Below are 15,802 nucleotides of genomic sequence, written 5' to 3' on the forward strand. Positions count from 1 at the left end.
TCTTTAAAAAACAGGACCTAAAAAACTGTTGACTACTTCACATTCTCAAATGCAAGGGACCCTAATTTTATTAACTGAGTCCTACCAATAACAGACAAGTCACTATGAGAATCCATTTTTACACATGGAAGGTTTCATCTTTGAGGATCTACATAATAGAATATTACCTGACAACTTTGAAATGATTTTTCTTTTTCTTAATGAGCTTCATAGGTGATTTAGCAATGACAAAAAACAGATACTTAAATATCATAAGTTTATCTTTCCTATCTTCAAATTCCATATAATAGCACTTATTGTAATGAAAATTCTCTACTGCTGCTTTCTATCTAAAGCAATCTAGATAGATAACAGACATAAGTTAAATGCTTTTATGGGCTTCTATTTGACTTACAACTTCTCTTTTTGTTATCTGGCTCCCAATATTAGCAATAAAAATTTCTACATAAAATAAGGCAAAATAAAAACATTTTTAGATAAGTCAACACTAAATATTATTATTAGCATGCTTTCACCAAGAGAATTTCTAAAGGATGTACTTCAGGAAGAAGGAGAACTCAAAAGAAAGGAAGAAGATAAAAGAAACAATGCTATGCAAACTTAGAAAAAAAAGAAAGGAAGAAGATAAAAGAAACAATGCTATGCAAACTTAGAAAAAAAAGAAACAATGCTAAGCAAACCCCCCAAAACTGGTATAACATGGGTAAATCTAAACGGGTACTTCCTGTACTAACAGTAACACTTATAATGGTAAGTGGGGGACATTATAGCAAGATTAAACTAAAATTCTGGACAACAAAAATATATAACACACAAGGCAATGACCGGAGTTGAAGTATTCTAATGTAAAACACTTTTCAGGAAGAGAAGAGACACATTGATTTTGAACCTTTTAAAAAGTTAAATTCCAGGAGAAACTGGGCTTTTCCTATGGAACTGGTATGCTTATTCCCCATAGGTGAAGAAGTACATTTTTACCCATTTAAAACACCTTCAGATTCCAGAAAATCTTTCCTTTTGTTGTTTGAATGTAAGACAGTCAATGTTAAACCTGTTGGAGAAAAAAGAGTAATAAAAAAAGTGTTTTTCAGTGTTTTGTTCATAGATAATTTTTAGATGTTATATATCTCATTACTATAAAAAATGAGATAAAGGCCTTGAATTTGTTGAATTATTCTTCTGTCTGTGGGTATCAGAAAGTTTGAAGCTTGGGCAATATTTCTGTTGTGTGTGTATGTTTTTTACACACAAGCATGAAATTCTGAGTTTATTACGTAAAATAATAAAATGTATCAAAGTCTTAATTTTAAAGTAGCCAAATTAAACACTCATCCATTTTGCGTATTTCACTTTGCTAAAAACCCTGGTCGATTTTACCTTCTTTCTCTAGTCAAAAATTTAAGTATGTAACTAAATAGCAAGAGACTAATTTTGATGTCCCTTTTTCCTTTTTTCTGTATAAGAAGCAGAAATCCTATTGGGTGCCATCTGCTCCTTAGATTCACTTCTGCTTTTTTTTTTTAAAAGATTTTATTTATTTATTTGACAGACAGAGATCACAAGTAGTCAGAGAGACAGGCAGAGAGAGAGGAGGAAGCAGGCTCCCCTCTGAGCAGAGAGCCCGATGCAGGGCTAGATCCCAGGACCCTGAGATCACGACCTGAGCCGAAGGCAGAGGCCTTAACCCACTGAGCCACCCAGGCGCCCCTAGATTCACTTCTGCTTCTTAATCATAATTTAAGTTTCTTATGTTACTGATTTTTTAGCAAAATAAAATAAATTTTTAAAAATTCTGTAGCCACAATACAGTTTATTTTTGGTAGATATCATTGGTTTAAGAATAGCTAATTCTAGTTAAAATAAATTTTACACTCTATTGGTGTATTTTTGTCAGTTGTAAAGTTGACAAAGGCATATGTGATAATGACAGAGTAATGCTTAATAATTTTATGTTACTTGGCTTGATATGTCAATAGTTTTGGTAGCAATAAGAAGAGGATGAGTAGGGACGCCTGGGTGGCTCAGTGGGTTAAGCCTCTGCCTTCGGCTCAGGTCATGATCTCGGGGTCCTGGGATCGAGTCCTGCATCGGGCTCTCTGCTAGGCAGGGAGCCTGCTTCCTCCTCTCTCTCTCAGCCTGCCTCTCTGCCTACTTGTGAGCTCTCTCTGTCAAATAAATAAATAAAAATCTTAAAAAAAAAAAAAGAAGAGGATGAGTAGTATTTTTCTTTTTATATAAATTTATAAAGTCATATTATTATTATTATTTTAAAAGATTTTATTTTTAAGCAGTCTCTACAACCAACGTGGGGTTCAAACTCACAATGTTGAGATCAAGAGTTGCATGGTCCACCCACTGAGCCAGCCAGGCACCCCAAACTCAAACTATTTAAAACCTAATCTCTTTAGCTGATTTGTCTTAGCTATAATCTTAAAGCAGATTACTTGCTAAAAGCATTTCTAGGATCTTGCAAGCACAGAGGAGATGAAACCACATTTCTACTTGCTAACACTAGACAGAAAAAGAAGGCCTCACTCCTAGACATAGAGGATAGCTGCAAATTAGAAAGATAGAAAAAACATTTTTTTCAGCTTAAGGAGTAAAATATTTTTGTGTCAGTAAACCTTTTTGAAAAAAAATAGCAGAGTAGTGATGATATAATCCCAAAGCCAAAAGAAATAGAATAATTTCTATTATTGATATTATTAATACTATTAAAGCCTATTAATAATAGCCCAATAATAGCCTATTAATAACTATTAATAGCCTAGATAAGAAGTGATACATACAATAATAGTTTGTCCATGTGTCTTAAGTACACCAAAAGAAAGGGTGCCCCATTAAGTAGGTTTAAGTAATCTTCTCTATGGGGCAGGAATATTTCCTCAGCCTCTTTACAAAAGTATTACTTCAGTAACCTAAATCCCTTTGTTTCATAATGCTACATTGCTTAGCACTTTCCTAATTAAAAAAAAATGTTTTCAGTTACCCTGATTCCAGACACGTGTGTCAAGTTCAAGCCTCACCAATTGTCAACTACTACTTTAACATTTTTGGTACTAGTAAAATATTGTGAATTTGGTGGATAAGACCTCATCTTCCCAGGACAGGAAACCTGGATGAAATAATAAGACCCAAGCTTGCAAATTTGGACTCTAGACATATGATAATGTCTAGAAATAGCACCTTATAAAGTTCTATTGGAAAGAGACTTCCATTCTCATATTACTATAATTTAAAAGTTAATTTTACCAAGAGCACTGATAAACCGACATTTGTAATATTTGTATATAATTCAGTTCAATTTTTTTCACTAGTCTCAGTCTACTATGTATATAGAGAGGCATTCATTAGTTCAGTTATTCAATTCATTTTTATTAAGTTCCTTCTATATTCCAGACATTTCTGTGGGTGCTGGGAATACAAATTAGGGCATGGTCCTTACCCTCCAGAAGGTGACATGCTAGTAAGGAAGAGAAAATAGAATCAGTTGTTATAGCCTAGGATGGCAAGTAGTGCCTTAAAAATATGCACATAATACACTAAGAGCACAGGGGAAAGCATTTACATGAACAAGTGTTTTAACTAATTTTTAAAGGATGTGTAGGAGTTAGCTGCTAAAGAAGGGAGAAGAACATTCTGATAGCAGGAACAGGAAGCATAATATAGGAAACAGCATGATAAATAGCTTGGTAGGTGTGGAGGCCAAGAAAAACAAGGCTGTATCCACCTCCAGTCTAGCCCTAACATCGCCCTCCCCTCCATAAAACTGAAGGAGGCTGAGGTGGAAGAAAATGCAAACAAAGTTAAACCTAAATCTCACTAACAAGAACGCTTTAGGAGAAATGTGACATTCCACCAGGAAACACCCAATTGTCGTCATGTTAGTGCCTCATCAAAGGGAGAAACGGCCTTAACTTGATAATAACCAGGCCTCCAATATCCTGACAGTCTTTTTTACCCTGATAGCCCTTCTGAACATCCCCTTTGTCCTCACCTACTGCTGAGCCAGCAGTCATGGCCCAATTATTACTGCCAAGTTCACCCCCACTCTGCCTTTAAAAACCTCTGACTGTAATCTGATTCAGGGTCCAAGTCCCTACTCTGCTGTGTCGGGTATACTTGGGCCTAAGCTTAAGCTTGTCAAATAAACCCTTGTGTGATTGCATCGGTGTTGGCTCCTTGGTAGTCTCTCGGACACGAAAACTTGGGTGTAACAGTAGGGTTACAGCAAAGGTATATTTGGAGATGGTATGGAGGGCAGAGAAATAGTAAATAAAGGGTGACATAGGTTGAGGGTGGTGTTTTATTTTATTTTAAGATTTTATTTATTTATTTGACAGAGAGAGAGACACAGGGAGAGAGGGAACACCAGCTGATGGATAGGGAGATAGGGATAGGGAGAAGCAGGCTTCCCACTAAGCAGGGAGCCCAAAGCAGGGCTCGATCCTAGGATCGTAGGATCATGACCCAAGCTGAAGGCAGATGCTCAATGACTGAGCCACCCAGGCACCCCTGGTATTTTATTTTTAATACTGGAGGGCTTAAAGATTAAGGAAGAGTCTTTGGAGAGGAAGGTTGGGCAAGGAAATAACTGATGGAGGAACACTGATGCAAGAAGACATGGGATCCAAAGCAAAAGTGAAAAACTGGTTTTCAAAAGGAGGAGGTTCACCTCCTTTACAAAGGAAGGAAAAGATAAAAGAATAGAAGAAATGAAGTAAGTTTGTAGATGGTAGGTTGTAAGATGAAAGGTTGTTAAGAAGTATTAAGAGATCATTAAAGATCAGAGAAGTTAAGTTTGTAGTGGTATTAAACTATCTGATTTTCTCTGATAATGCTCAGGAACTCGTGTATAGGAACAGAGGGGTTAAATGTCTTGGTGGATTCAGAGCTGAGAGTAAATGGAAGGTACAGCAGAAGGACAAGATTGATTAAAGTCATGGGCACATCACCAAGTCTGGAAAGAGAAAAATACTGAGGAGTTAATTGATTACAAGAAAGGAGTTGACTGATTACAGATCTCTAAGTTGCTGAACCTCATGGAAGAGGTAAGACAGTTGTGGACAGAGAGCAATGTATCAGAGTTTAAAGTTCAGAAGTAGCACAATTCTGCACAATTACAAGGTTGATGGCATAACCAAAAAGTGAATACTATTACTCCTGTGGAGGTCAATGAAACTACAAGGTCAAGGTGCTGACCTTGTACAAACAACAAGGTGTTGAATGAGCCATTCACATTAAAGACACCTAGGATAATGGCAGGACTAGGAGTGGAAAGAATACCATGAACCAGGTGCGCAACTGTCCGGGAATGTGTGGGTGGTTACTAGATGATGGCAAGACAATGCTGTGGTAATATGGCATAGCCTCAGATGATAGAGAAATAATGTTGTTGGTTTTTTTTTTAAGGTTTTACTTATTTATTTGAGAGAGAGAGCACAACAGGAGGAGTGGGAGAGGGAGAAGCAGGTTTCCCACTGAGCAGGGAGCCCAATGTAGTGCTTGATCCCAGAACCCTGGGATCATGACCTGAGGCGAAGGCAGATGCTTAATGACTGAGCCACCCAGGTGCTCTGAGAAATAATGTTTTGGAAAGGATAATGGAAAGCAAGAAATGGCCCTTTCAATCCTATGATGGGTATATATATATATATATATATATATATATATGTGTGTGTATATATATATGTATCTATGTGTGTGTGTATACACACACACACACACACACATATATATCATATATAAGAGGGAGAAAATTATCAGCTTCTATATGAAAGGGATACAGAGGAGGCTGTATCATCTGCAGAAAGCTGGGTTCACTTAAGACAAGGATATAAAATGGGTGCCTGGGTGGCTCAGTTGGTTGAGCGACTGCCTTCAGCTCAGGTCATGATTCTGGAGTCCCGGGATCGAGTCCCGCATCGGGCTCCCGGCTCCACGGGGAGTCTGCTTCTCCCTCTGACCTTCTCCTCGCTCATGCTCTCTCTCACTGTCTCTCTCTCTCTCTCAAATAAATAAATAAAATATTTAAAAAAAAGACAAGGATATAAAAAAGGAAAAGGGTTTACATATAAGCAATGGGTTCCATGGCACAAGGTGGAAAAGGTTGGCAGAGAGACCAATAGTTGGTAGAAGGGTTGAAGAATGACACTAGAATAAGACAGACCTTGGTTTAAATCCTGATTATCTCACTTACTACCTGTGATGTGCGGCATGTTACAATATCTCTATGAACTTTAGCTTTTTTCTTTGTAAAACTGATTTATAGAGTCGTTGTAAGTATACAGAATCGTTTAGCAACTATTGGACAATCAATAAAAGGTATCAATTGATAATAATAATAAACAGAAAAGCATATATCATGTACATATAAGTACATTATAGTATATTTATATTGCAGACTTAAAGTCCAGATTTATTTAAAAACTGGTTAGATTCCATTGAGTTATATACTTTTAAAGAATGAATTTTATGTTATTATATCTTAATTTTAAAACTTAGATCACTACATTTTCATATGTTTCAAACATCTGTTATCAAATGAGGCATAATTTAAAACTCCCTACCTTCCATTTTGTTAAGGATTTTAATGAGTAAATGTTTTTCACCATCTGAGTCCATTCTTATTATAATCAGCACCTGATCAAAAACAAGAATTTCATATATATCTGAATAATTATTCTTTTTCATAGTTTTGCTACTGTGATAAAACAAGCTTCAATGGTTACATGAAACTATTGACAAAAAGATTAGCAAGTAAATATTTGTGCTGTAAAAGATATCAGTGCTTAAACACAAAGGAATAAATTCTGGTAAGATCAAATATCAATTAGGAAAATATTCTGGAGTGGGGCATTTTTAGCATTCATGTACTCCCATAAGGGTGACTGTATACATAAATTGTTTTTACCAGCATTGTTTGTGTTAAATTCAACCCAGACAAGTTTGAACTAGTGGGAAAAAAATCAATGATTTGTTGCTATAATTTCCTAGTTATCATTATAGTTTTGTTTTTTTTTTTTTTGGTTGAGTGGGGGGAGAGTACAACAAATAAACAACAATTTTTAAATTTCTTACTGATTATTTTACTTTATTTTAATGACAAGCAAGTTATCTAAGTAACCAGAGAGCTGGAGACAAAGACACAGGAGGGACAAAGAAAAAAAAGGAAGAAAAAGGCCAAATTTGTATCTAGATTTAGCATAAAGCATTTGAAATGTTTTTCAGCTTGAAAACATTTAAGAAAGTCTTTCCTCGTAAGTCTTTATCAATGTAACCTTCATATGCTTGAGGTAGGGTGGATGAAAATTTCCAATATGATCCAAAACATAAGTTAATGCTTTTTTAATAGAATCACATAAGATAAGCTTCTGGCTCAATATCTAAAATTAATTACTGTAGTTCAGTTATTTGGTATATGTTCATGAATTTAGACATACCAGACAACAGTTTTGAGATTTGGAGAACCAATTCATAGAAAACTGCGTATAATAAAAATGAAAGTTTTTTTTTTTTTTAAAGATTTTATTTATTCATTTGACAGAGAGAGATCACAAGCAGGCAGAGAGGCAGGTAGAGAGAGAGGAGGAAGCAGGCTCCCCGCTGAGCAGAGAGCCCGATGCGGGGCTCGATCCCAGGACCCTGAGATCATGACCTGAGCCGAAGGCAGCGGCTTAACCCACTGAGCCACCCAGGCGCCCCTAAAAATGAAAGTATTTTTAAGTTCAAGATACATGAACATTGATGCAAAGCATCCTTTCTCTGGGTATAATTCTGTTTTGTTAACTTACTCAAAGAGAAAACTATCAAGGTTTTCTCTAGAAATAGTCTAGACTATTTCATAATTTCAGAGTTAAATGCAAAAGTTTATCTGACATTCAATTCTTGTTTAAGCTGATTACTGTCATCTGCTTTATTCCAGCACTTACCTTAATCTGTTGTCCACTTTGCATCCAATTTAGTATCTGACATTGTAGTTCTTGTATCTTGTGGTTGGTTTCAGGCTTTGTTTCCCTAATAAACTGTACAATCTCCAGCTGTCTGCAAATGTCATCTAAATAGGAGCCTAAAATGCTTTTGTAGATATCTTTTGCATTTGACAAATATCCTGTTAAAAACAAAAGTGGGGGGAATGCAGGAAGGCCTATCTTTTTGTTCTTTGAGAAAAGCCATGTGTCATAACAGAGTTAAAATTTCCTTTAATCTTTTTCCAATTTTGATTAAAGATATTGACTAATGAAAACCTTAAAACTGAGTGAAGCTGAAAAATAATACCAAATGTCTTCTTTTAAGCTACATAATGACATACTCTATATATCTTCTGAATATACCCCCATCTTTTCCTGCCTTCTGGCTTGGTCTACACTTACATCCAAGTCCTATGGAAATGTCACTTCATTGGAATTTTCTTGGTATTTTATCTATAGAGATTTTGTACTTGATTTCTTATGTATGTATATGACAATCTCATTAGTCTATAAACTCCTGGGATATAATCCATGATACTTATGCATAATTCATTTATAGAGCTGCTAAAAGAGCAGAGCCTAAATTCAGACTCACTAAAGCAGTTTCTAAACAGAATCCTGAGACCAATCCCTGAAAGTTCATATTCAGTTAATCTGGACTCTTTCTCAGGGATTTCTGCCTAAAAGCTCTTCCTGCTTCTCTAGACCTCATCTTCTGAAAGAGAAGCCCAAGCCAGTAGCATCCGGTTTCAATGGCTCACTATCATCTACAGGATAAGGTCTGAACTCTTTTTTGTGCAGCCTAAAAGTCTATTCATGATTTGTTTCTTTGTTATGTCTTCAGGCTTAGTTCCTATTCCTTTCTACCTTATTCTCTTCAATTTAGCTACATGCAGCACACCCACTGGGTCATTCTTCTGGCTCTCAATTCTGCCTATAATACCCTTTCATCCTTTCTTTTCTTGGCAAACTCCTACTTGTTTTTAAACAAATATTCAGCTTTAAGGGTAACAGTCTTGATCCTTTGTGCCATTAGTACATGTTGCTGCTCTAATGCCCATTACACAATACTGAATTTATTTCTGGGTTAAACCTCGAGAGTGAAACTTTATACCTTTAGTCTTGAAACTCATTAACTTCCTAGCTTGGGAGAGGTAGAAAACCAGAAGCTGGGAGAAAAATCCAGAATTCTGGAAGGCAGCAGGCAGACAGCCAGACCCCCATGGATCTTTCTTTCTCTGCCACTATGCAGAGAAAAAGGAAAAAGAGGACAATCTAACTCACTCTTTGATTTTGAGAGGTTTAGAGGAGTGAGACATCTCTCTACTAAAAATGTCCAAGCTGGTTAGGTTATTCCTTATGGCTTGGTTTGTTTTCCAACAAGGATTTTACTTTCATAGTGTTCCTCAAGGTAGCCAAACAGCAATTCTCAAGTTTGATTTGGTGAAAGTATTCCTTTAAGGAACAAAAATAATTCAGCTGAAGTACATAGTTCTTAATGGTCTCACCTAATCCTAGAGTAGATTGTGAAAGTACAAAGTACTTAAACGTGAATATATCTCAAGTAACCCTCCATAAATATTACTTCTCTAATTCTAGCTCTCTAATACTAAGTATTGAGCAATAGTGAGTCAAAATTGTACTCTCTTTACAGCACTGGGAGCTCAGATATTCTAGATTCTGACACTCTGCCTTATGTTATGCTTTAACAATCAGCCTAGCTTTTGAAAGAACTGATGATCTTTTACGGAAGCTGAAAAGTATAATGAAGACAGGTGACTAAACAGAGGGGCATGTAAAACTACGCCCTTACACCAATTTCAGGTACTGTAAACTAGGGTAAGAGTCCCCAATCCATACTTGTCTGGGGATGGAGATAGAACAACCAAATCCAGCATCAACACCCAAGTGGTTTAACTGGAGGAAAAGCACCACGTTGGGCTTTCTAAAAATAACTGTAATTTAGTTTTAATACTCGGCCAGATAATACTAATATAATACTTGGCCAAATATTATAACTCCCAGTGCTGCTGAGGGAGTACAGTTGTAATTCACTGCTGCTCAGTACTTACCAAAACCTTGGATTAGAAAATTCTTGTCTGGGTCACAGATAAAACAAAACCTCTGGGTCACAGATCATAGTAAAATTATTTTCACTTTATATTTCAAGCAGGTTCTAGAAATTCTAAACTATAAAACAATTCTATAAGTATACCGTTACTAAACAAGTCTAAATAATCCTGCAATAAGGAGTCTCAAGCAGTAGGGTATTGAGACAGATATTTAAATGATTTTGATAGTTTAGAAGAAATTTCTAAAATCTTTAAATTTTCCAATGTATTCAAAATAGCTTGATTTTTATTCCTCCAGTAATTCATATCCTAATTTACAGAAAAAACTAAAAAAAGAAATTACAAAATATCTACTATTAATAATTTGGTTATAGTATATATATTATATATATTATTACATATGTATGTAACATATGTTATAAATAACTATATATACATATAGTATATATAGCAAAGATTCAAAGATTCAAAGCCACATTCAATGAAGACCTAAAATGTACATGGCAAAATATCTTACATTAAAAGGTAGTATATGACAATGATTATACAATCAAATCTGTTTAAGGCATTATGACTCTGTAATTCAGGCCTAGATTAGAGAATCCTAAACCTATTTTTCTAAGTGATGATATTTATTACAAATTGTTTCTTTTAAAGAATACAGGCAGAATAAAACATATATTCTATTATAATTATGTCAAAATGTATATAAAGTTTAATGTGGAAGTAAAAGAGGCTACATAATTTCTTAGAAGGTGCATCTTTTTCAGAAAAGTAAGTTATTTCAGATGAAATATTTCAATAGGAAGAAAAGGGGAAATAAAAATTTTCCCCACTAACCCAATGCTGTGTCCAAGCTACATGTTAAAAGGACATCTCTAATTGTTACCAGAAGATGTAAGAGAGCAGCATGCTTGAACGTCACTTCTTTTTCATCATTTGTACCTAAGCAAGCAGAAACATATTTAAAAACAGAAGATACACATCAGAATTTTAGAATATGTATCAGAATGCTTAACAATAATAGCTAACATTCTTTATTAGGTGCTTAGTATGTACCAGGCTGTATGTAAGCTGGTTATTCCACTGAATCTATAATGATAACCCTGTCAGACAAGTTTATTGTGAACCTCATTTTTTGGATGAGAAATAGTCCGAACAAGGTTAAGTAACTGTCCAAGGCCAACATGTGAATAAATGATGGAGCTGGCATTCAAACCCAGATGACTAACCTTAGTGATCATACTCTTGCTGCTTTCCCGCTTTTGGTAGGAAAAAAGATCAGTGATTCCCAGTTATAAAACAAGAAGAAAATTAAACTTGTAACTTGCCAACTGGTGAAGATAAAGATGGGTGATCCTAACATAAAGCAATACCTTGAAATGGAGGCAGAGATACCTGGGAATAATAACTGTCCAAAGATATGACTTGAGCAAGAGATGTGTTCACAGGGACAGGCCAATTGTCTACTTAATGTGTTCCATATAGTTTTAGAGTTTTTTGAAGATGATAGATTGGATTTTACTGTGTGCAAAAGTGAAACCAAAAAGATAAGGAATCTAGGCCACTGCCCCAATTCAACCAGAAAAGCTCTACTTTTCTGTATTATATAGTGGGATCCCATGAAATATTTATTTGTATAAAAAGTTCTGCTAAAAAGTTTGAAAAGTGCTCATCTAATCAATCAATAAAGATCAAGGCAAATATGAAGTAGTCACTGGGAACCAAGAGGCAACAGGAGAACCATTTATGAGTAGTATATTCAGCCCCTATAAGGACTTGTGGAAACAAGATGACCTGGAAGGGATGAGAACAGGGTAGAGAAACCAGATTTGGTATCATTTTTCTTCTTTAGGAGAGTATTTCTTGAACATCTCTTAGAGTGAAGATTTGCAGCTGATGAATTCTTTTAGTTTTTGTATGTATGAAACATCTTTATTTCACCTTTGCTTTTTTTTTTTTAAGATTTAATTTATTTATTTGACACAGAGAGATCACAGGCAGGCAGAGAGGCAGGCAGAGAGAGACGGGGAAGCAGGCTCCCTGCTGAGCAGAGAGCCTGACACAGGACTTGATCCCAGAACCCTAGATCATGACCTCAGCTGAAGGCAGACGCTTAATCAACTGAGCCACCCAGGTGCCCCTCACCTTTGCTTTCATAATGTATGTTTGCCTAGTTCTATACTAGGATTTTTTCTTTCAGTATTTCATTTTACTTTTTAAAGATTTATTTATTTAAGAGAGAAAGTGTGGCGGGGAGGGACAGCGGGAGAGGGGGAGAGGGAACCCTCAAGCAGACTCCCAGCTAACTGCAGAGGTGGACCCTGGGCTCAATTCCTGGACCCTGAGATCATGATCAGAGTCAGTTCTGTTGCCTCAACACAGAATGTCCGCTGGGCTCTGTTCCTACTATCTGTCCTTGTGCTATGGCCTGGTGACTTTTTCAAGGGAGTAAGCTAGGCCAATAGTAGGGCTCACCTTACTTGTTTCCCATATCTCAGAAATCACTGTTCTTCACTGCCTGATGTCTAGGGTCTTAAAAACTGGTTTCATGTATTTTGCCTTTGTCTTTTCTTTTTTTCCTGAAAACTCCATTCTTGCCCAGAAGAAAAGTCCAGGATTGACTTTAATTAATCTATTTTTAACCTCCCCCCTACCTTAGGAGGGAACAGGTGGTTCAGATGTTCATAATAGAGAGTTAATTTAGTTTTTGCAATAGGAATCTGTCAAGTAATATATGTCAATTAGGAGCATTACTGAGAAGCAATGCCAGGTGGTATTTGTTACCTTTTTCTCTTACTTAGCTCACCCTCCAGTATTAGTTTATAGTGTCATATTCTGAATTAAAGTGATGCCTTCATCCATGACTAATTTCTATACCTTCTATATTCAATTTTTACTCATTTGATACAATAACCCATACGTTTTTATCCTTTTAAATAACATGATTTTATTTGTACTCACCTTGCTGAATAGCATCACTTATTACTTTTTCTTGTTCCTTTAGGAGGAATCTTGTTTGGTCAAAAATGACAGTGGCAAATGTCCAATTAGCAGCAGGGAGAATACAGAGGCATGCAAGTTTTTTTAAAATAGGAGTAGCTGCTGCTTCTAGGAGACAGAATGCTTGGCACTGGCTATCTGTGAAAATAAAAGCATTAAAGATAGTGTTTTATAAGGGTGGCATGCTGGGCACCTGGGTGGCTCAGTTGGTTAAGCAATTGCCTTTGGCTCAGGTCATGATCCTGAAGTCTCGGGATCAAGTCCTGCATCAGGCTCCCTGCTCAGCAGGGAGTCTGCTTCTCCTTCTGACCCTCTCCCTCTCATGCTCTCTCTCATTCTCTCTCACTCAAATAAATACAATCTTAAAAAAAAAAAAAATGATGGCACGCTCCTTTTGACAAACCAATTAAACATGTCACTTGATGGAAAACTGAACTACTTCCAAATTATTTTCTGAGTTAAAAATCATGAGACTGAATAGAGGTTCATTTAGGGTATTTATTCTAAATAAACTCATAACAACAAAATAAAACAAAAACCTTCTGTAGAATTTGCATAATTTAATGGTTATTCTGCCTATTAAATGTGCATTCAGTAACTAATTTGGCATGGCAAGCATGAGGAGCCATATAAAGACAATTACATTTTTTTTTCTTTTCCCTCCACAATTAGCTTACAACCTTAAGCTGAACAAAGTTACCACAATGACAAACTGTTTCTAGTTTTCACTAGAATAGCAATACTTTAAGATTTGCATTATCATCTAAAGGTCATAAATAAAACTGAACCAAAGAATTGAAAAGATACTAGAAACTAGTGTCATATTTCCTTATTGATTTTAATTATGAGCATGATGTTCTTAAGCAGACTATTCTTTAGGAGTCAAGGAATATTCTTCACAGCAGAGGCAAAAATTTTAATCAGTATAGGAAACAATAATAGCTTCTTTAACATCACCCTGATGGTGGGTAAGAGAACAGAGGGAGTAAGCCTCAGCAGTTCATTCTTCTGACTGGGCAGAAGCGTCTCAGCAGCAGCAGTTTGCTGTTGTCTGAGGAATGTAGGGAAGCAGCAATTTAAATGAAGGAAGAAATAACAGTGAGTGGACTGGAGCAGGGAAATGGAAAGAAGAAGAGGCAGTGAATGGGGTGTTCAGGTGTGGGAATATCTTAAAAGTAGAAATGGAAGAAGAAACATCTGAAACAAGTGAAAAAAATTACATGGAAAATCGGGTATGTCCTGATTCATACTCAGGAAAGGGCTTTCAAATTTACTTACTTAGAATGCATTTTAAAAGCATACAGCATAAAAGCATACAGCATACCTGATGCTTGAATTTCAATGACATTATCCACTATCCTTTCCTGATTTATTTTCTCTAGAGCTTTATTAGTACAAACAGGAGGACTTTCTTCCTGAAGAGTCAAAGAATGTTCTTTATCTTGAAATCCTAATAAAAATGTTAATTCGCATTATTCAGGAAAACTTAACATTGTTTTACTTAAAATGCGTCCATGTAATACAATCACAATTGTTAAAGCTCTTCCTTGAAACACATCAGTATTAAATTGAACAACTACTCAGGTTGATGGATATAACACAGTGCTGAATGGCAATAGCAGAAAGAATCTTGACATTGAATCACTGTTTCAATCTCAGTTCTGACACTAGCTTCAGTGTCCCCATATGTAATATATAGATAAATCTATCTATTTTGAATATTGTTATAAAGATTAAACACCAAGTACAGTTCCTGACACCTAAAATGTACAAAGAGCTCAATATCATTTCTCTATGACTTTCTACATACCCCCTCCTTCTGCTACTAATTCTCTCCTATGCCCCAAGTCCTCCCTGGCTCTGTCCTTTCTTAATTAGGTCAATTCTTAACCACTCACCTTTCAGCTCTCAGGAATTTTTCTATAACCCTACTCTACTATATTGCAAGCTTCTCGAGGTCAGCAGTGGTATCATTTTTATCTCTAATATGTATTTTAGTGCCTGGCATACAACATTCAACAAATGTCGCTTTTCTTCCTTCTTTCCTAGGTATTATAGAGTATTGTAGAGGATTACAAATATATATATATACATATATATATGTATATATAAAAAAACTATTTATAGTTTTATATACATATAAAACTAATTATTTATAGTTATATATATAACTATATTTTATATATATAAGTTAATGTATATATAAGTTATATGTATAACATATATATATAAACATATATATAACTAATTATTTATAGTTACTTATATTAACTAGATAGTAATGTTATCTGTTAATAATACAATTACAGGGTAATTTTAAAAACACAATACCATCTTAAAAGATTTTAACATATGAGTTTTAAATACATGGTGAAAATTAATGGAGTAAAATATCCTAAACTAGATTATGCTATTATTTTCAAGTATGCTTTTAATTAACTATAAATAACTGGAATAGCTAGGATTAAATTATATGAATTACTAGAGTTTTTGAGGGGGCCCAGTAAGTTGTAACATTCTTTCTTGCCCCTGAATTACCTATAAAATAAGGCAAGAAGTAAAATATATACCAAAATATTACCTCTTTTACTAATAAAGTTTAAGCTGGAGAAAGGAACTTAGTTTAAGAGTCAAGTGGGCTTACTAGCTAAACAGCAGAATTGAATGTTAATAATATATGAGACTGGGATGCCTGGGTGGCTCAGGTGGTTAAGCGGCTGCCTTTGGCTCAGGTCATGATCCCAGCATCCTGGGATC

The 15,802-nt window shown here is 35.4% G+C and overlaps 1 protein-coding gene across 4 annotated transcripts in view; it reads right to left on the bottom strand.

Moving 5' to 3' along the window:
- The window catches only part of SHOC1 (shortage in chiasmata 1), a 79,129-nt gene that overhangs the window by 23,897 nt on the left and 39,430 nt on the right, over window positions 1–15,802 (bottom strand). For all 4 annotated transcript variants that reach the window (XM_047701085.1, XM_047701084.1, XM_047701086.1 and 1 more), the window contains 6 exons: window positions 14,370–14,495; window positions 13,007–13,183; window positions 10,883–10,987; window positions 7,932–8,110; window positions 6,570–6,642; window positions 979–1,051 (listed from right to left, as the gene is read on the bottom strand). In XM_047701085.1, the coding sequence (XP_047557041.1) occupies window positions 979–1,051; window positions 6,570–6,642; window positions 7,932–8,110; window positions 10,883–10,987; window positions 13,007–13,183; window positions 14,370–14,495 (733 nt within the window). The remainder of the gene's footprint in view (window positions 1–978; window positions 1,052–6,569; window positions 6,643–7,931; window positions 8,111–10,882; window positions 10,988–13,006; window positions 13,184–14,369; window positions 14,496–15,802) is intronic.

This window comes from Lutra lutra, chromosome 13 (assembly GCF_902655055.1).
Source record: "Lutra lutra chromosome 13, mLutLut1.2, whole genome shotgun sequence".
Classification (NCBI taxonomy): Eukaryota; Metazoa; Chordata; class Mammalia; order Carnivora; family Mustelidae; genus Lutra; species Lutra lutra.